Genomic DNA, 23,993 nt, shown 5'->3' with positions numbered 1-23,993 from the left:
GAGGAAACTTCAGCTGAGAAAATGCCCCCACCTGACTGGCCTATGGGAAAGTCTGTGGGGCATTTTCTTGGTAAATGATGGATGTGGGAAGGCCTAGCTCACTGTGGTTGGTGCCACTGAGGGGCTGGTGGTTCTTCTAAGCGACACAAGGAAGCAGGGTGGGAAAATCACGGGGAGCAAGGCAGTAAGTAGTGTTCTTCCGTGGCTTCTGCTCCAGTTTCCTGCCCTGTCAGTTGCATCATGTCAGTGACAATGGCTGTGATGTGGAAGTGTAAGATGACATAAACCCTTTCCTTTCAAAGTTGCATTTGGTTGTGGAGTTTTATCACAGCATCAGAACCCTAACTAAGGCACATGCATTCACCCTGTTAGATGTAACTGCCCTCATCTTCGTTACTTTTTAAACGGTTTTGAACTGTAAGTGAGAAGAAGCGGAATGACGGCTGGCCTGAAAGGGTATCTATGAATCAAACACAAATATACTTCACCTTTCATTCAAGTAAAGTTAAAATTAACACCTACATCAGGAGGCAACTATGGAAGAAAGTAAATTCTGGAACTTTGGTCTCTAAGGGGTTGGGGGAAGTGACTCAGTAGTTCCTGGAGAAAGTTAAGAGCTAGGGAAAGGGCCAGTGTGTTCAATGGGAACTCACCATGTATGTTGTTAGGTTATCAGGGAGCAAAGATTCCATGTGTACTTTTGTTTCTCAAAAAAGCAAGATTTTTTTAGATTTATTTATTTATTATGGACACAATGTTCTGCCTACAGGCCAGAAGAGGGCACCAGATCTCATTACAGATGGCTGTGAGCCATCATGTGGTTGCTGGGAATTGAACTCAGGACCTTTGGAAGAGTTGCCAGTGCTTTAACATTGAACCATTTCTCCAGTCCCCAAGATTGAGCTAGTTTAACTTTATATGTTGGATAGATGGGAAGTAGTTAAATACTATATACTGTCACAACATAGTCAAGCCTGGGAGCCCTGTCTGATTAATTAAGTACTAAGAGACAGTAAAAAGCAACTTGAAATGGCCATGTGCTCGAGAGGTTCTCTGCACCTTGGAGGTGTGTTTCCTTAAGAGGCTTGGAGATTCTTCCTTGATTTATAAGCTCAGGTTCCCCTTCTGGCAAGAATCACAGAGTGAGGATCATCTGCTCAGAATGTCGAGAAGGCGCTGACACCGTATCTCCTTAAAGCTGATTGAAGATAGGGTCAAACCTGTACCTCTATGTGACTACATTCAGTTTTCACTAGTTCTAAGAAGGCAAACTTAGAAAACTCAGAAAGGATTTAGACATAATTTAATGAGGATTATCTATTTTATTAAAGAACTCAAAAAAAACACAAGAAGTCAACTTTATCACCAATTAATTATCGATCTTATTTTAAATGTATTACCTCCCACAGCAATCCCATGCACAAGCCAGGATGATTTATAGTGGGATTTACAAGACCCAAAGGCTGTAAACTAGAATGTCCTGCAGTAAATCTGTTTTGACATTGCTAGTATCTAAGCCAAACACTGTGTTCCTTGTTTACCTAAATTGGGGTGTTTACTCTCAGAATCTACTGCAGATTCTGTAATCAACCAAGAGAAGGAACTATTCCTGCAAGCTCTCCTCTGACCAACATGCACGTTCTGTGGTATGTTTGTACCCATATGCATACATGTGCACATACATGGAAGTAATAAAAATGAAAAGTAAATAGAAGTGGCAAAATTATGTGTTTTTCTTAAGTGTACTTATGTCTATTAACTGATAATATTGTATGGCTCAAGGGATGGCAACATTTATTTTTCTCTATAACGGAAGACTAGCATGAGGTCAGATTTCAAAGTAACTTGCCTAGTGTGATAGAACAGATTTAAAATGACTAGGGTAAAGTCATCAGTTATGAATATGAATCTGGTCCAGGAGAACTGGATAGAGATAAAACTCATAGAAATACTAATTAAAGCCTAAGCTGTTTCCTAAGATGGCCGTACCCCACAGGAAACACCACACCAATGAGAATACCTGGTTGAATAGGGGATGTCCATTCATGCAAGACTCAAACTAGCATTTTAACGCACAAGCATTAGGACGCAAGGCTTTCTTGGTCTTTCACGTTTCTTCCCAAGTGTGTTTTAATTCAACTTCCATACCCTACATCCTAAAGGATGTATGAAGAGTCTGCCTCCAGGACATTAAGTCATTGGACACTTAAAAAGGTACATACGTTCACACTTTCAAACAGAGTACCTTATAAAACTATGACTGACAAACATAAAAAGGAAGTTTGTTTAAAGAGTTTTATAATGTTTTAAAACGGTCATATTGACTGTGGGCTTTTCATGATACCAACAGTATTAAAACTCATATTTTCAATTTGTAGGTCTTAGGCAGGATACAAAATAAAAGCAGGAACAGCTATGTTTTTTTTTCTTGAAAATTTAAAATTATTATTTTTAACACAGCAATTTAATTTTATTAAAAGTTTTCTCAATAATACGAAGCCAGAATGTGTGTAAGGTGTTTTATCCCTAAATTTACAATAAGGAAATGGAGGTTTAAATGTTTTCCCTGCTAGTAAATGAAATTAAGAGTTTTCTTATTTTCTTACTTAGAGAATATATAATTTTCCAAACTTTCTTTTAAAAATTAAAATACTCTTATTGTGTGTGTACATGTGTGTGTACAACAACAGCATCCAATAGGTATTTAAGCCATTCACACTTACACACAAATGTTTGTATGGGTCCTAGCATAGTTCCAAAATACTTAGATGTCTTAAGTACATGCAATCAATACAAAAAGAATGAAGAGTTTCTGTGCACTTTTAATCCAGTTGTGATATTTCAGCCACACTGTCTTATCTGGTTTTAAGTGCTCTGTAAATTCTCATTTAGCTTACTTAAAAGCAATAATTATGGCCCTGTTTGCATCAAATTTATTTATCAGAAAAATAATCTCCTTAAGTGGAGATTTATTTTATTTGGTAGCTTTCCAGGGCAAGTGTAGGAAAAAAAAAACCCAAACCTCCAATCATGACGCAGGAGGAAGGAGAGAAGGAAGAAGGGAAAAGCAAGGAGGCAGGGAGGCGATAAACATGGTTATCAAGAGACAGTATAAGGGCCAAAGCAATGGCTAATTTTCTAAAGTGTTGATGTGCGAGCATAGACTCTTGAGTTTGGATCTCCAGAAACACAGGAAAGGCTGGGCATGCTGGACCACACCTGCAGACCAAGCGACAACCAGCAAGGATCTCTGGAGCTTGCTTAGACAACCAGCAAGCTGCAGCTTACTACCTCAAAACAAAGTGTCAGCTCCTGATGAATGTCACCGGAGGGTGATCTGTGACACACACACACACACACACACACACACTAAAAGATGATGTAACCTGTCAAAGCCCTTACCTTCATTTCCTTTCTCTGCTTTTGCTGAGGTCTCCTTTTTCTGTTTCGCTGCTAAGAGTTCCCGCTTTAGCTGCCTTGCTTCTTTTCTGAGCTCTTCACTATGAAGAAAAGAAGATGTGTAAGTTTATAATATGCTGACAGAAAAACTGGGCTAGCAAAACAAGAACTGTTTATTTTTAGGTGCACTAAACTAAAAAAACAGTCAATAATATAATTAATTTTCTGCCATGTACATGCATCTGTGGATAGGTAAATGATATTTCCTAAGTTGTCATTTTCATAATAATAATCTAAGAACCTATAAATAGTTTCCTTCTCAAATAACCCCAACCCCTAACCCTTAACCATAACCCCTAACCATTAACCGTAACCCTTAACTCTTAACCTTAACCCTTAATCTTAACCCCTAACCCTAACCTCTAACCCTAACCTACTAAACTTTAGAAGTTAAGTGGCGGTTTGAATGAGATATTCCCTATAGTCTCAGGCATTTGGATGACTGCATTTATTAAGCAATTATTTCATGGTAGTTTCATAGTTATTTTTTTTAAATTCATTTGATTTTTTTAGCTCTCTAGACATAGTTTGGTCATTTAAGTTTTTTCAGTGCTTGGGAGGCTGAAGCAGAAGGAATACGGAGATTTAAAGACTGTCTAAGCTATTTGGTGAGTTCCAGGCCAGCCTGAGCTACAAAGTGAGACCCTGTTCTAATGTAATTCCCCAACTCCATTTTTTTTTTACCTCATCTAATGCCACAGTTGATAAGTAATTTCCTCTTCTGTGAAACCTTCTAGGTCAAAATATTCTGACAGCTTACATGTATCATGTGTTAAAAGCAAATGCTAATTTATAAGTCATTCTGCAACACTGTTTTAGGGCAGAAAATTCAAATTTACTTCCTGACCAAAATTATTAAGTATTTATGTCATTGACCCTAGTTTTGCCATGGTTTATTAATCACCCAGGGGTCATGGGGGTGAATGTTTGTTCTCAGTCATGGTAGAGGTAAGGAAAGAACCTTGGAGAGGTAGGAAGTCCTTAGGCTAATTGGAGGGGGTTTTCCTTAGAAGGCATTGTGTCACTCCAATTTATCTTTGGCTTCCTAGTTTCAAGACATAATCTGTCTTTTAAACATGCTTTCAATACTGATATTAACCAGGTAACACAGCTAAGGTAGGGGTCTTTGCAAAGCTGTTAGGAGGTTTGGCCTTTTAGCATTGAAAACTATAAGCTGTATAAGAATATATCCAGGTATGTATATATCCATCCATCCATCCATCCATCCATCCATCCATCCATCCATCCATCCATCCATCCATCTATCTATCTATCTATCTATCTATCTATCAATCTGTAATGACTAATACAAACCCTTAGAGCCAATTGTGATTAGTTAGAGGCAGGCAAGCTATATCCTTAAAAGACTAGTATTCACTCTATTTACAGGAAAGCCAGACTGGATCAAGGATGCTCACAGAGACTAGAAGCTTAAGCAGATACCACACCCTGACCTTACGTTTAGGTAGTTCTACAGTGATCCAGTCTTGTGGGTATATCCAACCTGCAGCCCATAGCCCCCTGGGCCAAGGGCAGCTATGAATTCAGCTAACACAAAGCCACTAAAAATATTAGGAGGTTTTTTTTTTTTGCAATTTATTTTTGTAATGTAATTTTACAGCTCTTGAGCATGAACTTTGTTTGCATGATCATATTTTGTCACCATGTCAAAAGGATGGACACCTCTGTGTATAAAACTTCCCCATGGTCCTGAGTCCTCTAGCAGTACTTACTAACAAGCACTAGGTTTATCAAAGTGCAAAGTCTTGAAGCATGCATGTTTCAGTTCTTTCACCCTTCTACAGAAACAGCCCCATTTCGGGTCTACTTGCTTTCAAGATCATAAATTCTGAAACCACCCTGTCTTATCCAAGTTCACTACCTTTTAAATGTTTTCAGTCTTTCGTTTCTACTGAGCTTGCAAGCCAACAAGCCACTTCCTTAGCTATAGCAATCCCATTAGCATCGTATTAATTCTAGATACTGTACTGACAGTCATTTTACTACTGTCCTCGTCAGAGCTCTTAATTTTCTTACCATCTGACCCTGTGGATATGACATAACTGCTTAGGACAAACTGAGTATGGTTCAGGCTCTCCCCTATCCATTCAGAGGCCTGTTCTAAGAGACAAACCTCTACAGAAAAGGGTAACCTTTGCCATGAGATGCTGCCTGGAAATTTGCCCTTGTAATGAATGCTCCTGATACTCCAGTATGCACTCAGGTTTGGGATCCAATGTTTAGCTTTCTATTATAGAAATTATCTTTCCTCCTTTACAATCAAGTGCTCTTACTCACTAATCTTTTCATTGAGCAAATAAATTCAAATTTCTCTACAGTCTGCTGAAATCAAGTGATTATTATCTTTACACATGGACTCCATCCGGAAAGAGCAGTTTATACACAGTCTGCTTCACAATCTCTTGCAATCTACCCCTCTTACAGTCTCCTGAAACTGTTTCTGCACTAATCCAGTTCAATGGCCTATGTTCAGATCTCCTCTTTCCAGATGGTCTCGCTGCCATTGAAGATGTTAACTACTTCCTGTCTGAAATTCCATCCGAATCCAACTTTTCAGCATTTTGGAGTCAAGATTTCCCAATTCTCCTTGTCTTGGTTATATTCTCTCTCTCTCTCTCTCTCTCTCTCTCTCTCTCTCTCTCTCTCTCTCTCATTCATTTCTTCTCTTCTTAACTTAAAATTGTTGGAGTTTTCCTCATGTACCCCTATGTAGTGACACTTCAGTCTCAAATCAACTAGTGACACTTCAGTCTCAAATCAACTATCATCACTATACACTTATTTTCAAATCTAGTGTGGATGCTTTCTTTGCCTTGACTTTGGTCCTACCTTTCTAACTATTACACATCTCCAAATAGAGTACAAGAATGCTGCATGAAGAAATGTAAGATATAACATATAAGCACCTAAAAGATTATAAAAATTAAAAAGAAAATCTTTAATAAAAGATATTTTTATTTCAGCATTTAAAAAGAAAATTTTAAATTTTGTCCAAGATATTTTTACATATTTTGTATGTATGAAGTCTTCCCAATCTGATGTGTACTTTATTCTTTTTTTTTTTAAGATTTATTTATTTATTATGTATACAACATTCCTTCCATGTATTTTTGCATGCCAGAAGAGGGCACCAGATCTCATTATAGATGGCTGTGAGCCACCATGTGGTTGCTGGGAATTGAACTCAGGACCTCTGGAAGAGCAGTCAGTGCTCTTAACCTCTGAGCCATCTCTCCAGCCCTACTTTATTCTTTTTTTATTGCATCTCTGCCAACCACATTTCAAGGACTCTGATCTAGATGAACTCAAAATACACATTATATAGATTCAATAAAAGTACCTAGTATGTAGGCCAGATATTTCAAATAGCACTATTGCTTAGAGCTATTTATCATCTAGGAATATTTTGTAATTGTTTATTTTGAATGTGTGCCATTCCTGGTATATATGGAAATTAATTTTGTTCGTAATTGTGAAAGTGTGAAAAGCAAAAATCTATCCCAAAATAGTCATAGATTTAGATATTCTGTTTAAATCATGTGTCATAAATTAAATAAAAATAAAAACTCAAAAAAGACAAAGTAAAACAGAACCACAGATAAACAGATTGTTAAACATTGCTTACTGTGTTGAAACGTTCAAGTGATTGAGGACTTTCATTGTTGTAAAAATCTTCAGACTAGTAAAATATCACATTTATCAATGTTTGTGGAATCCATATTCTTGGAATGCAGTATAACTTTAAAAATTAATCTTTAGATCACAGGCTAATTTTAGGGATTCCCAATCTTACATTCTTTAGAACATAATCCTCCTATCCACAGGCACAAAAATATGTCTAAATATGCTCAAACAAAAATAAAAATTATAATCTTTAAGTCAGTATGTACTGCCAAAATAATGGGCCTGCTTTAGGGTTCAAAAAAGGTCCCTGGCCTTTTCAAAGTCCAGTTTCTGTTTGAATAATAAGAGAAAGTGACTTTATAAATGGTTTCTGCTGTTATTAAGTCTAAGATAATATTCTTGTCTAATACACGTGTTTCTAATTATGCATTCATCTGAATTTTAATATAGTTTGAATACAACACTATTAATCAATAAACAATTCTGTACTGCACTATATATATACATACATACATATATCTTTATTTCAATCTAGTAAATCTACACTATTTTGCCTCTTACTAGAGACTACCAATATATTCAACAATTTCTAATATTTCTATGTAGCACTGTGATACAGGCACGGAAATCAAGATAAGCAAGAAGAGATGGGAACCTAATTCAATTAACTATTCAATTCAGTTACCTCACTCATGACTTGATATCCTGTAATATGGGCTCTGTTTAAGTCAGAGGCTGAGTTTAAGGAGAGGAAATAAAAGTCTTGCCTCTAAAAAATAAAAAATAAATAAAAAATTAAAAAAAATTAAAAAAAAAGTCTTGCCTCTAGTCACACCACTCTATGCCGAGACAACTAGAAACTTAAAACAGAAACCTGCAAACTTCTAGTCCACGATCTTTCTGGGAGAGCGACACAAACTCTTTGAGGGGCTTGAATTGCAAAGAAGGACATAACCTTTGTCCACCAAGAATGAAAACAGTGCATGATAAAAAGTAACAAAGAAATCGCTGAAGCACTTAGGAAGTCAGTGAAACACAGATTACTGCAGGTTAAGTAAGAGATGACTTTACAGAAGAGGCACATGAACAGTAGTTAGGAATATGCCATGTGAAGCCAAGGAGAAGAGGCACCCAAACAGTAGGCTTAAATCTACAGAAAGTAGAGAGAAAAAAGGTATAGGAAGTTCTAAAATGAAAGGAGAAAAAACAAAGAAAGGAAAAGGTTCATTGACTCAACAGGTAAGGGTGCTTGCTGGACACACTTGACAACTGGGAAAAAAGAGAAAAGCTTGGTGTGAACCAGGCAAGGTGGTGTATATCTTTAATCTTAGTAGCCAGGAAGCAGAGGCAGGTGAATCTTTGTGAGTTTGAGTTCTAGGGCAGCCTGCTTTACATAGTGAGTTTCTAAGTTAGCCTGGGCTATTCAAAGAGACCCTGTCTTAAAAACAAACATAAAAATTTATTTGTCTCTTTCCTATTTCTGATAAAGTCGCCAGAACCTGGTATCAGGCTCACTTTCTGACATTATTTATTAAATCTAAAAATTTCAAGGAGAGACCAAATCCATGGCTTTCCAATTAAAGCAAGCTATATTTGTGGGCACACCTGGGACTGGTCAACTGGCTGTCTCACCCAAAGTCGGGATTTAAGAGCACAGTTTCTGCTGGCCTTTACAAAGTCTTTTATAGGAGGACAGAGTGTTCACAGGGGTGAGAGAGTTGGCTACTGGATACTGTTAAAAAGGGAAAGGGGATGGGAGGAGGGGAGGGAGTGGGAACCGGGATTGGTATGCAAAATGAAAAAAGATAGTTTGATTTCTTTTTTTAAAAAATAAAACAAAATACTTATACAATCTTGGTCATTCTTACAGGTGTAAAATGGAATCTCAGAGTTGTTTTGATTTGCAATTCTCTGATGGCTAAGGATGTTGAGCAGTTCCTTAAGTGTCTTTCAGCCATTTTAGATTCCTCTGTTGAGAGTTCTCTGTTTAGGTCTGTACTACATTTTTTTTTATTGGGTTATTTGTTCTTTTCATGACCAATTTTTTTAAGTTCTTTGTATATTTTGGAGATCAGACCTCTGTCTGATATGGGGTTGGTGAAGATCTTTTCCCATTCTGTAGGTTGTCGTTTTAACTTGTTGACCATATCTTTTGCTTTACAGAAACTTTTCAGTTTCAGGAAGTCCCATTTATTAATGTTTCTCTGAGTGTCTATGCTACTGTGGTTAGATTTAGAAAGTGGTCTCCTGTGCCAATGTGTTCAAGTGTACTTCCCACTTTCTCTTCTATGAGGTACAGAGTGGCTGGCTTTATGTTGAGGTCTTTGATCTATTTGGACTTGAGTTTTGTCCTTGGTGATGGATATGGATCTATTTTCATTTTTCTACATGCTGATACTTATGCCAGCACCATTTGTTAAATATGCTTTATTTTTTCCATTTTATATATTTTGCTTCTTTGTCAAAAATCAGGTGTTCGAAGATGATATCTGGGTCTTCGATTTGTTTCCATTGGTCCTCCTGTCTGTTTTTATGCCAATACCAAGCTGTTTTCAGTACTGTAGCTCTGTAGTAGAGTTTGAAGTCAGGGATTGTGATGCCTCCAGAAGTTCTTTTATTGTACGGGATTGTTTTTGCTATCCTGGGTTTTTTGCTTTTCCATATGAAGTTGAGTACTGTTCTTTCGAGATCTGTGAAGAATTTTGCTGGAATATTGATGGGCATTGCATTGAATCTGTAGATTGCTTTTGGTAAGATTGACATTTTTACTATGTTAATTATACCTACCCAAGAGCATGGGAGATCTTTCCACTTTCTGACTGATGACAACTTTTGCTGGAGAGGTTGTGGGATAAAGGAAACACTCATGCATTGCTGGTGGGAATGCAAGCTGGTACAGGCCCTTTGGATATCAGTATGGCAATTTCTCAGAAAATTAGGAAACAACCTTCCTCAAGACCCAGAAATATCACTTTTGAGTATATATGCAAAGGATGCTCAGTTGTACCACAAGGACATGTGCTCAACTATGTTTATAGCAGCATTGTTTGTGATAGCTAGAACCTGGAAACAACGTAATTGCCCCATTGACCGAAGAATATATAAGAAAAATGTGGTACATTTACACAATGGAATACTATACAGCAGAAAAAAATAATGACATCTTGAAATTTGCAGGAAAATGGATGGAGCTATAAAGCATCATACTGAGTGAGGTAGCTCAGACCCAGAAAGACAATGATCATATGTACTCACTCATAAGTGGTTTTTAATAATAAAGCAAAGAAAACCCCACAAATCACAGTCCTGGAGAACCTAGACAACAATGAGGACCCTAAGAGAGACATACATAGATCTAATCTACATGGGTAGTAGAAAAATACAAGATCTCCTGAGCAAATTGGGAGCATGGGGACCATGGGAAAGGGTTGAAGGGAAGGGGAGAGGAAGGGAGAGGAGCAGAGAAAAATGTAGAGCTCAATAAAATAAATAAATAAATAAATAAAAAATCCTGAAAAAAATACAATGAAAGGGAAGGAAGAAGGGCAAGGATATATATCATGTGAATGGGGTCACAAGTTTAGTGTACATTGAAAACATGTTTTGCAGTTTACATCAGATCTAAGGATTAGGAACTTAATTCTTAACTACAAATATATTTCTTAACTTGCAAGGACTTAGCACAAGACAAACAGGAGCTCCAATAGAAACCTGAACCTGCACAGGACTAAGAAAACTCACTCTCAACTGTCTTAACTGAAAACAGAGTTCTTAACTTGCAAGGTGTGTTTTTCCTATTTTGGTCTCCCATTGACTTGCAAGGTATATTGTTCCTGCTTTGGACTCTCACAGTTCCTGACTATACTACACCCTTCCTTTTTCATTACAGTGTTTTCCTGACTGTCTATTTGAGTTTAACTTTACATAGATGCCAAATTCTACAATTCTATTCACCTGAGCTCCAGATAAGTCTACTGAATTGTGTGTTAATTTCCATGAACTCTACTAACCATGCACCGACTTCTTTCTCAAGTATTAAAGTCCTCTCATGAGCTAGCTTCAAAACACATTTTTCTACTTTATCTTCCATGTAGACTATACAGTTACTCTAAATTTTAGCCAAAACATACTAGTCATCAGTATCTTGGCAAAATTTAAGCTTTGGCACACGTACCCTTTGTTCATGCCATTTCTGTAACTTAAAATAGTGTTAGTTTACGATTGCTGTTCACTAAAATCTTCATTTCCAGGCTTCATGGAAAAAATAGCACTCAAGTTGTGGCTCCACTCAGAACATACTATTACAGCAAGCTTAGTGCAAAGAAATAAGAATTAACATAAAAAGTAACCTACCATGTGTTCAGAAGAAAGTCATGTCTATGATCAAAATGTCACAACCAATTCACAAATGTTAAATTATAGCAGCAACTTATGGATTAAGATTTTTAAAAGAAATTATAAAAATGATACTGAATATCATACTAAGATCTACTCTACCACTCATTTTCTTTAACCATGTGAAGGCTGTGGAGGAGTTCAATTAGTAAAGTGCTAAGGATATATATGAAAAAGTAACTATGTTACAGGATAACTTTAAAATATTAAAAATAGAGTTTGAGGGAGATACCTTGAATGGATAAGTAATACTCCTCTCAAAAGCCATAAATTATTAAGCAAAAATCTCAGTGCCAGGTGAGATTCCTTCCTATGAGTTGTTGTTGAGAGATAATCCAGAGCCCCTAAAACAATGCAGGCTACTACCACTGTTCTTGGTTTCCCACCAGAACTAGATGACACCACTGCTGAGGCACCACATATTTTGGTTGTAGCACAGACAAATCAAGCTGGAGCTGAAATGGAAGCTCCCTCCCAACCAGCTAGCTTTCGCAGTCCTGTGAGAGGCTACGCAGGCTTCTAGGGGAAAAATAAAATCAGTGACTTTGCCCAGCTATGTCTACCAACCTGCCAGGCAAGTTGTGGCCAGTGGTATAATAGTGGCATGAATCTTATGGGGTAATGGACTGCTCTCTGGTTGAATTTGAGGCCTGTTCAAATTCATGCCTGGTACAGTAAACCTGGTTGAAAACTCATGGCTAAATTGGAGATCTCCATTGAGTTCTTCACCTCAGAGAGTGATGAGCCCAGCAGAAGAGGATGAGTGAAGACTGTAAGAGTCACAGTGTAGAAAGAGGCTGCTCATTCATTTCAGGGCTTGCCAGACCCGAAATAATCACACAGAAACTGTATTATTATACCACTGCATGGCCTATTAGCTCACGCTTCTTATTGGCTAGCTCTTATATCTTAAATTAACCCACTTCTATTATTTTATATTTTATCACAAGGCTCGTGGTTTACCAGCAAGGTTCTGGTGTGTCTGTCTCCTTTGGTATCTACATGGCTTCTTTGATTCTGCCTACCCTCTCCTTTTCTATCTCCTTGGAATTCTCACCTTGCCTATAGCTATCTATTCTTCTACTCCACCAAAGACTCCAGAAGGATATAATATTACCTAAGTAAACAGGAAGTCCATTGTAAGCAACTTCCAAAACTCTAGAATTGACAGAGTCACCTCGCTGCCTGGACAGTCACCCAAAGTTCTTCTGTAAGAACCGATCTTGATCCTACAGGCCCATAGTATCTGACAGACTTTTCCATGAAGTAGGAAATTTCAGACAGTTCCACCTATTTGGCAGTTTGCCAGTCACTTTCTTCTGTGTGCTGTACAAATGTCTGGCAGAATCTTTCATGAAACAGGAACTCTGATGGATTGTGTCACCTTTAGGCAAGATCAGCAGTCATTTTTATGTGGGTCCTGCATGTCCTACTCATACAGTATGACATCAAGCAGTCCACGCAAGAGTAGTTTCTTGCCCAAATAGCTAACAAACTCCCTAAGGAGCCTCTTCGATGCTCAGCAGCTTCTTGAAGTAATTGCTGCTGCCAGGAGCAGATGTGTCTCATTGTCATGAAAAATTTTAAGTTTTTAAAACATTTTAAATGCTATATTCTGTTAGTCTTTGAAAAGTACTTGTCCATCTAAAATATATCTCTGCACATCTATAAAACCTAACTAACACGACTAAGTTTGACTATTATAGATGATTATCTGTTAACCTGTATTTCTTAATTATACAGCATTAGGAAGGTTGAGAACCACTGCCTAGGGGCAACCTACAACCCTTCATTTGCTAAATGGTCATGTTGTGCAACTCTTTGTGAAATATTTATGCTTATACTCATATACTCCTAGGTGAGTGCTGCTCTGAGCTTAGGCCAGAGAGGCTTCTGTTTGTAGTAGGCAGCAATTGAGCAGAGATTCAGAACTGGTCAAGGCACTGAGACAAAGCAACAGTTGACTGTTCAGCCCTAAAAAGGACATCTATATATCACCCCAAAGGCCAAGGGAACATTGCAGAAGGGCAAATGGGAAGAATGTGCGAGCCTGAGGATGGAGACGAGTGCTCTGAAATGCTGTCTTCTGGGTTGTACGCATGGCATGATAACAATGGTGGTTAATGGTAGAAAGCTGGACCGTCAACATTCTTCATGGATAGGGGAGGGTCCACAATGTTCTATCCCCTCTGAAAAGGAGACAGCCAGTGAACAGTTGCTGAGTGGGGGAGGCATATTCTTCATTGATTTAGAAACTGGTAAACTACTCCTGCTCAAGCAAATAACCTCCTACCCATGCTCATTAAGCAACCATTAGATGCAATGGGACACAAACAGAAAGATATGAAATAGGAGGGGCCAGTTAGAAAAAAGAAGGGGTTCATTATGAGAGGGGAGAGGACAATGGGGAGATATGATTAAAGTACTTGTGTACATGTACATGAAATGGAAAGAATAAACAAAAATATTTCAAAAGTAAAACAAATGAAAGAAGCAGTCCATGGATTGGATGGGGGGATAATTTAGTACAGTGCTTCAGCACTGAGGAAGCAGAGACAGGCAGATTCCTGGAGCTCTCTGGCTAGCCAGCCTAGGCTAATTGGGCAAGCTCCATCCTCGGTGAGAGATCCTGCCTTAAAAACTAAGGTGGGTGGTGCCTGAGGAAAGGCCAGGAGATACTGAGCTTGGTCCTCCACACACATGTGGACCCTCCAACTTAATATCCATGTTAGCACTCTAAAATCTTAGACAAAACATTTGAATGCATATAGACAGGGTTAATTATCAGAGATCTAGGCCCAACAGTATTGTACAGCCACAGGAAAGAAATTAATCCTTTTCTTTATTTTTATCACCACAAGAACAGTCTGGCTAAGGTATACATTAATATTTCTGGAGTATATTACCAAAATTTTAAGTTTAAATAGTTGTTATATGGAGGTCATTTTATTAAAGTCTTTTGGCCTTAGGACATTAAAGCCCATTATGAATTAAATTATTTCTTCTCAGTTCTCACATCTAAGAAAATAGTGAGATGTCAAATCATTTAATATTCACCTTGGCCACAGACATGAGTTAGAAACAATACGAGCCAGGGGAGAGCTACACAATGACTCAGACATCCCAGTTCTTAATGCGTTTTCTCACTGAGCTGAGAGCTGCCCACAAAAGGAAAAGTTTGTCTAGACGTGAACATTTTAAACTGAAGACAATGAATAAATAACCACATAAGCACTTTTAAATTGATAGTATGCTACAGCAAGTTTACATTTTTATCAGGACATTTGCATCATCTTATATTACATAACTAGGTTTTTATATCCTGCCATGTTCTTTAATCATGCAACTTTTGAATTCGAGGCTGAGGAAATTACAATCACCTGTTACTTCTCTCATTTTCTTCAGGTACCATGCATATTCCTTGGAGAAAAAAATAACTTATATCTGTTCTTTTGTTCTTATGGAATGACAAATATTATCTTAATATAAGTTGCTGAAGTCAAACACTGACCACCACTAAAATTTACCTTAAAAAACTGGTACATCATTATCAAGTCCTGATTTTTTTATGTGCCTTTAAGAGGACTTTAGTCAACAAAAATGAAATACAAGTGTTTCTTACATAAGATAGCAAATAAATTTGCTTAAAGACTTCATTAAGCAAGCTGATGGCTAAACACAAGTCCATTGCTGCTTCGGATCATGAACTTCACACTTGAAGTTAGTTTAAGCCTGCTATGTATGTCCCAATATCTGATGAGAATTCATAACACATGAAAATGGCTGACAGGCAAACAGTACTACCTCTATGACTTTCAGTTTGCTGCTTTAATCTCAATAATATCAATCTGTTTATAATGAGAAAACAACTTGGCAGTGGATGAAATCACAGAATCACTGGAATAAAATTCCATCATAGGTATCAAGACCATAGGTGTATAGCATGGCTTTTACACTTCTAGTAGTATCAACTGGAGCAGAGATATAGATTTGCTATAACTCATAAATACCATAAAAATCTGTAGCTCATGCATAAACTTAGAAAGCAAAATCAGGGAAATCTTTCTGTAATGCAAACCTGTTCTGTGTTGCTGCAGTAAAGAATCAGACAACCAGAAAGACAGACTGAGCGGTCTCAGCTTAGAAGGGAAGAGTAAGACTGAAAGAAAGACAAAGATTCAGTGGAAGCTAGCAAGGCTCACGTGACGCTTGGCCTAACACTCAACACAAAACTGTTCCTGTTGGTGACGACTTTCATATCCACACAGACATCACTAATATTAGTATTCAGAGTCTAGCACCAGCTACTGACTTGTTTCCAGTCTAACCAAACAAACAAACAAAAATTCAAATCTTTGCTTATTTTTCAAGGCCATATAGATTTCAAAATCTTAGTGATAAGTTTCTTTTGTTTGACCAACTACTTGAATGAAATATCATTTGTTACGAAAATAAAATATATCAGTTTCAGAAAACTAAAAATCTGTAGCATAGTCTAACTTATAATTAAATGCTCAGAACCAAACTGCTTCTCTTTGATTATAATCCTATTAAAATAGGAATAATCAAGGCAAAGAAGAAATGTGCATACACTTACACATTTCATGAGGCGTCTAGCAGAAAACATCAGGCAAACTCATTTTGAAACACTCTATCAGAACATAAGTTCAATCTGAGGGACAGTGTCCTGCATGTTCTCTATAGATTAGAATCTGGTACATACATATATAGAAAGAGGAGGCTGCCCCCATCCTAAGTACTCTAAAATCCCAAAAGAAGACAAGAGGGTTGAAATGCCCTTGTATGTAGCCTTTATACTTATAATTTAACTTTTTGATATGAAAAATCACATTGGTTTTTAATAGAAATTAGACATCTGACAGGAAATGTCATCAGTTTTTGTGAGAATTCTTTCACATTTTGGATTTCTTTCAAAACAAACTGAACAAAAGTAAATGCTACAGCAAAATGTAAAATGCCCAAAGTAATAGCAGATATCACTATTCTGTCTAAACAATACAAGTTAAGAATCAAACATGCTATTTTCGACTTCCTGGAAGTAAATTTGCTGTAGCCGAAAATTATCTATAGTCATAATTTATTCCATGTCATGACAGTTTCTAAATGGCTAACCAATCTTGCCTATGTCAACTTTATTAAATTCTCTGTAACTTCACCAGCCACTGGCTCTTCGGTTTTAAAGTGGGGACTTTGTACAGTCTAGGGAAGCTGCAGCTGTAACCACAAACTGAGTAAATTCCAGTACTTCAGCTTTCTATGAAGATAAAGGCACCACTGCACAGGTCCCATCTTATATGATGGAACAGGCAAATAAAGAATGTGGAGACTCTACTTGCATGAAAACATGAAACAGTTCAACTACAATCAGCGTTGTATATTTGAGTAAAACATGAAGTGCATAGCTAAACAGATGTACAGTGTATAGATAGATGCACTTCTGCAGGGACTTGTAGGGCTAAACACTGTGGTGTTTAAGTATAGAGTGGGGTTGCGAACCCAATAAGTAAGTGATTAATGATTTCTGTAACAAGATGGAAATACTCATGTTGATCAGGAGGATTTCTACAGTTGAAGCATGATGGATGACTCAACATGTCATTATTCAGCTTCAATTCCGTGCAGAAAGTATGAAGTATGACCGTTACTTTTATTTGCTATATTATTTTTAGTTTAGACTTTGTAGGATTTTTTTTTAAATTTATAGTGGATTAGAGTTAATTATTAGTGGAAGGACTGAGTATGGGGTTATATGGGTCTACAAATAACTTTTTTAAAACCATTATTATCTTGGTATCTAAAGGCCCTCACTTTCCTCTCCTTCCCTGTTGTGCAGAGACTTTTTTACTTGCATATCTTTGACATACATTCGCCATAGTCTCATTTCTCGCTCATTTTTCTCTTTCCCTTCCCCCTTCCCTTTCTCCTCTCTCCTTTCCCTTTTCTTCTTCTTCTTCTTCTTCTTCTTCTTCTTCTTCTTCTTCTTCTTCTTCTTCTTTTTCTCTCTCTCTCTCTCTCTCTCTCTCTCTCTCTCTCTCTCTCTCTCTCTCTCTCTCTCTCTCTGATAGATTTTTCTGTGTGGTCCTGGCTGTCCTGGAACCACTCTGTAGAACAAGCTGGCCTTGAACTCAGAGATCTGTCTGCCTCTGGAGTGCTAGGATTAAAGGTGTGTACCACCACCACCTGGCTTCTATTTCTTATTATCTTTTCTAATTCAATAAACTTCCATTCAAATACTTCTTTAGTGAAACTGAAGTGATTATTTTCCTAACAATGAAATATATTAAAATCACTGAATTTATCTTTATATATATATATATATATATGAAAAACTTGATTATTAATATGCCCAGGAATCTCAAAGGAAATGTTTAATATCGACCTATCATGAAACCTTTTTATTTGCAAAGTTATAATTGATATATGGTTCTCGGTGCATGTTTACGATTTTGAAAAAAAGCCTCTTTTTGTGGGTTTGCCAATTTCCCTTTGGTCAGAAGCTACAGTGGAGATTGGCTATGTGGTCCTGTAGAGAACATCCCAGATACAGGCTCCAAGAAAAGAAAAATGATCATGGGCTGGAGAGATGGCTCAGTGGTTAAGAGCATTGCCTGCTCTTCCAAAGGTCCTGAGTTCAATTCCCAGCAACCACAAGGTGGCTCACAACCATCTGTAAAGAGGTCTGGCGCCCTCTTCTGGCCTTCAGGCACACACACAGACAGAATATTGTATACATAATAATAAATATTTAAAAAAAAAGAAAAATGATCATCAGCAATAACTTGCATTTTTTCAAACTGTGAAAATGTTCGGTAGTGTAAATAATGTTCTTGTTTTCTAAAGCTTTTTACTTGAAAATGTAAAAGCTGTAATAAAGATGCTAACATATCAACCAATGTCTATACATTAATATTGACTGTGGAAAAATAAATTGCCAAGGGAAACAAAACTTAAAATATGTAAACATCTTAGGAGTGAGATGTAATTTGACCAAAGTCCTTGCTTCAAAACTGTCATCAGTCAGTTTCCTGCAGATAAACTGGACAGAAGTACATATCTGGTTGTGTATATACCAATCTGCTGGTAAGATTATTATGCACTATCAAAGTTAAAATAATTTTGTATTATCATTATTCAGTCAGTATGCTTTATGGATTTCCCATTCATTGACAATGTAGTATGTATGTCTCTATTTAGTGCCTTCAAGTACTTTAATGTGGTATTTGCTAGTGGTTAAATGAACTTAGGGATGAAAAGCTATCTGTTGAAAGGACCTGTGAAACCAATCACATGTGTTTTGAGACAGCTATATGTGGGAAAAAAAGAGACTGTTTATTAAAGAAAAAGGTAAACTCTAGGGAAATAAACTGAATCTAGATAAAGACTGGATATTCCTAGTAAGGAAAAGCTAATATAAAATAAATGATACTGTTTTATCTTGAGTATATTAATAAGCTTCAAGGATAAACAGTGAAACTGTCATGAAATCTGGGAGTAATATCAAATTACTCTGAGCAGAAAGACAGAGAGGTGGCAACAGACTTTGACACAGACAAAGAAAAACAGAACAAAAAAGGTGAGCCAGCCTTGAGGGCATGAGAGCAGGGGAGCAGGAGAGCTCTCAGGAATGTGCCCTCATATTCCCCCAACAGCAATCAGGAGAGAAGGCCATGCACCTTGCCTGGGCAGAACAGTAGAGCTGGCTCTAGTGATGTGATTGAGAGGGACCTTCATGACATAGGACAACAGGATCTCCAAGAGGAGTGAGTCTCTGTGAGAGCCCATTCTCGATGTATAGCAGAAACCAGAGGCCTCCAGCCAGACCAATGACAGACAATGAACACTTGCCTGTAAAGATTAATGGAAACGCTCAACATCCTTAGCCATCAGAGAAATGCAAATCAAAACAGCTCTGAGATTCCATCTTACATTTGTAAAAATGGCCAAGATCAAAAATACTGATAACTACTTATGCTGGAGAGGATGTGGGGTAAAGGGAACACTCTTGCATTGCTGGTAGGAATGAAAACTGGTACAGCCCTTTTGGACTTCAGTATGACAATTTCTCAGAAAATTAGGAAACAACCTTCCTCAAGACCCAGAAATACTACTTTTGAGTATATATCGAAAGGATGCTCAATTGTGTCACAAGGACATGTGCTCAGCTATGTTCTGTTCATAGCAGCATTGTTTGTCATAGTCAGAACCTGGAAACAACCTAAATGCCCCTGGACCAAAGAATGGATAAGGAAAATGTGGTACATTTACACAATGAAGTACTACACAGCAGAAAAAAAATGACATCTTGAATTTTGCAGGCAAATGGATGGAGCTAGAAAACATCATACTGAGTGAGGTAACACAGACCCAGAAAGACAAATATCATATGTACTCACTCATAACTGGCGTTTAAACAGAAAGCAAAGAAAACCAGCCTACAATTCATGCTCCCAGAGAACCTAGACAAAAATGAGGAACCTTAAAGAGACATACATGGATCTAATGTACATGGGATGTAGCAAACGTCAAGATCTCCTGGGTAAATTGGGAGCATGGGGACCATAAGAGAGGGTAGAAGGGGTGGAAAGAGGCAGGGAGGGGAGCAGAGAAAAATGTAGAGCTCAATAAAATCAATAAAAACTTTAAAGAAGAAGAATGGACTAAAGGGTAAACTGTGTGAGGCAATGGGCCACACTACAGCCTCCACGATAAAGCTCTTCTTCGATTTTGTTTTTGTTTTGCTTCTTTGTTTTCTTTGATTTTGATTTTTCTTTTATATTTGGTTTTAATTTGGCAGAGGAGGTTGCAGGGGCAGAGGGTAAATTCGAGGAGATGGGAAGGTAAGTGGGATGAGAATGCATGATGTGATATCCACAGAGAATCAATAAAATTAAAAAAAAACCCCAAGCAAAGAAACAAAAAACCCAATAGAACTTGATGAGGAAAAAGAAACGGGAGCCTACTACTAGAACTAGAAAAGTATTGTGCCGTTATAAAGACAACACACAATCTCAAGTACAAAGAAAATGGGATTAACAGATTCTGTGAGACCAATTTCAGAAGAGCATGTGGTGAAAAGATTGCCATGTAACTAAAAGTTGAATTCCAGTGAAGGACTAGAGGTTACTAGGGTAAAAGCCGATGGGTGGGAAATGAACTTCAATACAGAAGCAGATCTACCACTGCCACCCCGCCCCATGTAGGTGCTAGCACATCAGCAGCATGAGCATCATACACCTATTCTGAACTCAGGACGAGGGTGGGGAACTGAAGGGCGGCTCTTCCCTGACTAGCAGAATGCACTCTCAGCACCCGCACATCCTAGACAACAGTCACCCGCATTAGTGCTTCCAGGGGTTTGTAAGGTAAGTCTCTTAAGACAGCCCTGAAAATACATCTTTTTGTTGCTTCCAGTTAGTATTAGTAAATTCAAGAAAAATTAACAATCTTTAAATGTCCGATAATTGACTTTTAATAAAATTATCTACTTAATTTTATTTTTCCTCTGTATATAAATAGAGACATTCCTTTATTGTGAATAAAGGCTATTGCTAAGTATCTTTAGGTGTTATTTTCAATTTCTTTGGTTGTTTTTCTCCTGGCTACACTGTCTTCTCTTTATTTATTTTAAGGCAGGCCTGTGCTCTGCATCTAAAGCTAGCCAGAACTCCCAATCTATGTGCTACAGCTTTAAAGCGTTGGGGTGGTTAGGATACACAATCATACCCAGCTGCCTTAAGTTTTTCAATATGCTCTCATATATGATTGGGAATCCATTTGTGAACTAAATAAAAAAGAATTATATTTTGAAGCATTTTTTGTCAAAATTTTAAAATTAATAATTTAATTTATTTTTTGCATGAGTATGTGGTGTGGGTGTTTGTGTATATGAATGTTTGCATGTGTGTGTGGTGTGGGTGTTTGTATATATGAATGTTTGCAGGTGTATGTGTGGGTGTGGGTGCACATGAGTGTGGAGGCCAGAAGTTGACACTGAATGCCATGACTATCAACAGAATGGAAACATTCTTCATCTCTCTCCATGATATTTGTTGAGGGAACATGGAGTTTTAGTGCACCAATTCTGACTAGTCTATCTAGTGAGCATGCTCAGGGAATCTCCTGACACACCTGCCTAGGTTTTACATATGTTCTGGAGTTTCTCATCCTTGCACAACAATTGCTTTATATACTGAGCCATCTTTCCAGCCCACTAGGCATAATATTTACAGAAAAAGCTGAAGTCATCTGGAAAATAGTCTATTCAGCTACATTAACTACAGTGTCTGGATGAAGTTACTCAGTATATAGTTGGTGCTTAATAAAGGCAGGCATCAGAACAGTATCAGAATTCTGATCCTGGAAACTACCAAAGGAAAATGTAGAGGCTTGAAAACAGTGGGATATCTTAAATGTAGCACATATAATAAAATCATTGAGAACATAACTTTAGACAAAACAACGTACACATGAATAGGATGAGGTCATACCATGAAGTCTATATCCATTAGAAATAGTAACTGTTAGAAATGGCTGAAGAGTTTCCATTTCCAACATAGTTCTTTGCTTCCCTGACACTAAAATGTTTTCCACATTATGTAAAAGAATGGATGTGTGGGCAAACAACTTTAAATGCAGTACACATGGCATGGACTAAGTGAGGAAAATAGGATGAGGCAGAAGCTTTTCTCAAGTACCAGCTAGTCTTATTCACCATATATTTAAAGATTGCACAAGTTTCTGGAATCTGCCATCATTGTGGCATCTAAGACCTTTCTCTCTCCCACTTTCCTTCCCCCCCCACAGCTCATATATGTCACTCTTTAAATCTTGACTTCTCTGGCACTTTCTCCACAAAAATTTTTCTCAACTCCAATACAGTATTCAAGTCCCTTCATCTACCCCTTCTGCGTCATATTTTAATATGATACCTTTTTGTACGTCTTCCAGTTCACTTTTTTGTATGTCTTACAGTAATATAGAACTGCTATTTCATTTCGCAACTCAAACAACTAGCAGATGAACGAACAGCATTCATTACTCAATGAATGTACTACGCTGACTAAATTAAGTTTTTAGTGCTAAGTGTTATTTATTGCTTTAGTGCATCCACTGCTCTGATTTTCATTACTAAGCAGGTTTTCTAAAAAGTACTTAATGTTAAAATAGAGTTTGGTTCCCTTAAGTTTTAATAATATGTGTCAGTGATAAATTTCACGTATCGATCCTAATAATCCAAAAGTGTTCAAGCATCTGGACACACACATGAAAGGGTGTACTGGGTGTACATTACAATACTGTTTACAATGGTGGGTTCCCAGTAATTAGATCATATCATAGGCACTATATCATAAAGCCAGAGTATTATTTAATTTACATAACCATATGTTCAAAGTTGTGTGTATATGCCTACACACAAAACCAAAAATAAAGATACAAAAATGAAACCAGCAATTAGTCCTGCAGAATGCATCACCATGACTTAATGATTTTATAAATTTTTATGTCTGATTATAAGCATAAACTCATTTTTGTTTAGAAAAGAAGTTTCTGTAGGGGGTATTTGTTCTCATAAAACATTCCTTCTGTCCCCTCTCTAGAATTAAAACACATGCCATAATTAAGAAGTTAAGTTTAATCAAATAGAAATATTCTAGTGTTCAGAATACTTAAGGGCTATATATTTGATTTATAACAATATATGATTTCACTGAATATCATATATTATTCAAATGAATTCATTAAGTCAAGAACAGAACAAAGGATGTGGCATGTCTTATTTGTGGAATAAATGATTTTTATCATACAGCACATTCCAATTTGTACTAAGTAACAAGTCTATTCCTACAAGCATGGACAGACACTTTCAGTGTAAGTTCCTAACATTTCCACTGAGGTTCTATTATCTATCTCCTTAAAAACTGGCTACATGACTGATAAAACTATAGGTCCAAATCAGCTAAAAAGAAAAGAAAAAGAATGCTCTAGTTCAGTCTTTTGTCTCAAAAGAAACATTTAGGGAAAACACTGATACATATTATAGTTTGGGAATGAGTCAGCTTTTGTATGAGTCTACTAAGCCACTAGGAAGGTAATTTTGGATATTTAATACAAACTGTACCTCCTCTTTAATTTTAAATTCTTTCCTATGCTGAGAACCATGGGAAGGAGACAGGGGAAAGGAGAGGTAGAAAGGGGAGAAGAGGAATTTATACAATTTCTTCCAACAGTAAACAAGCGCTCTTACCCACTGAGTCATCTTCCCAGCATCATTTTTTTTTTTTTTTAGATTTGGATATGGCCATTCAACGCCATAAGTTATGTGATATGCTTAGAACTGTACTTTGGAGAAATTGGGAATAGAGAAAAAAAAAAAGCAGACATGACACTCTAATTATTTTACTTTGTTAATTATAACTTCATTGCACTTGTTCTATAACAGAAAAGTTTTTGTTTCTTCACAAAATTAAGGGCAA

The 23,993-nt window shown here is 37.1% G+C and overlaps 1 protein-coding gene across 2 annotated transcripts in view; it reads right to left on the bottom strand.

Moving 5' to 3' along the window:
* Nucleotides 1-23,993, bottom strand: part of Cwc27 (CWC27 spliceosome associated cyclophilin) — a 168,966-nt gene that overhangs the window by 65,667 nt on the left and 79,306 nt on the right. For both annotated transcript variants that reach the window (XM_050160369.1, XM_050160370.1), the window contains exon 11: nt 3,403-3,500. In XM_050160369.1, the coding sequence (XP_050016326.1) occupies nt 3,403-3,500 (98 nt within the window). The remainder of the gene's footprint in view (nt 1-3,402; nt 3,501-23,993) is intronic.

This window comes from Alexandromys fortis, unplaced genomic scaffold, assembly GCF_014885135.2.
Source record: "Alexandromys fortis isolate MF-2015 unplaced genomic scaffold, M_Fortis_MF-2015_v1.1 scaffold_76, whole genome shotgun sequence".
NCBI classification, from domain to species: Eukaryota; Metazoa; Chordata; class Mammalia; order Rodentia; family Cricetidae; genus Alexandromys; species Alexandromys fortis.
This window is presented reverse-complemented; position numbering and strand designations above follow the sequence as displayed.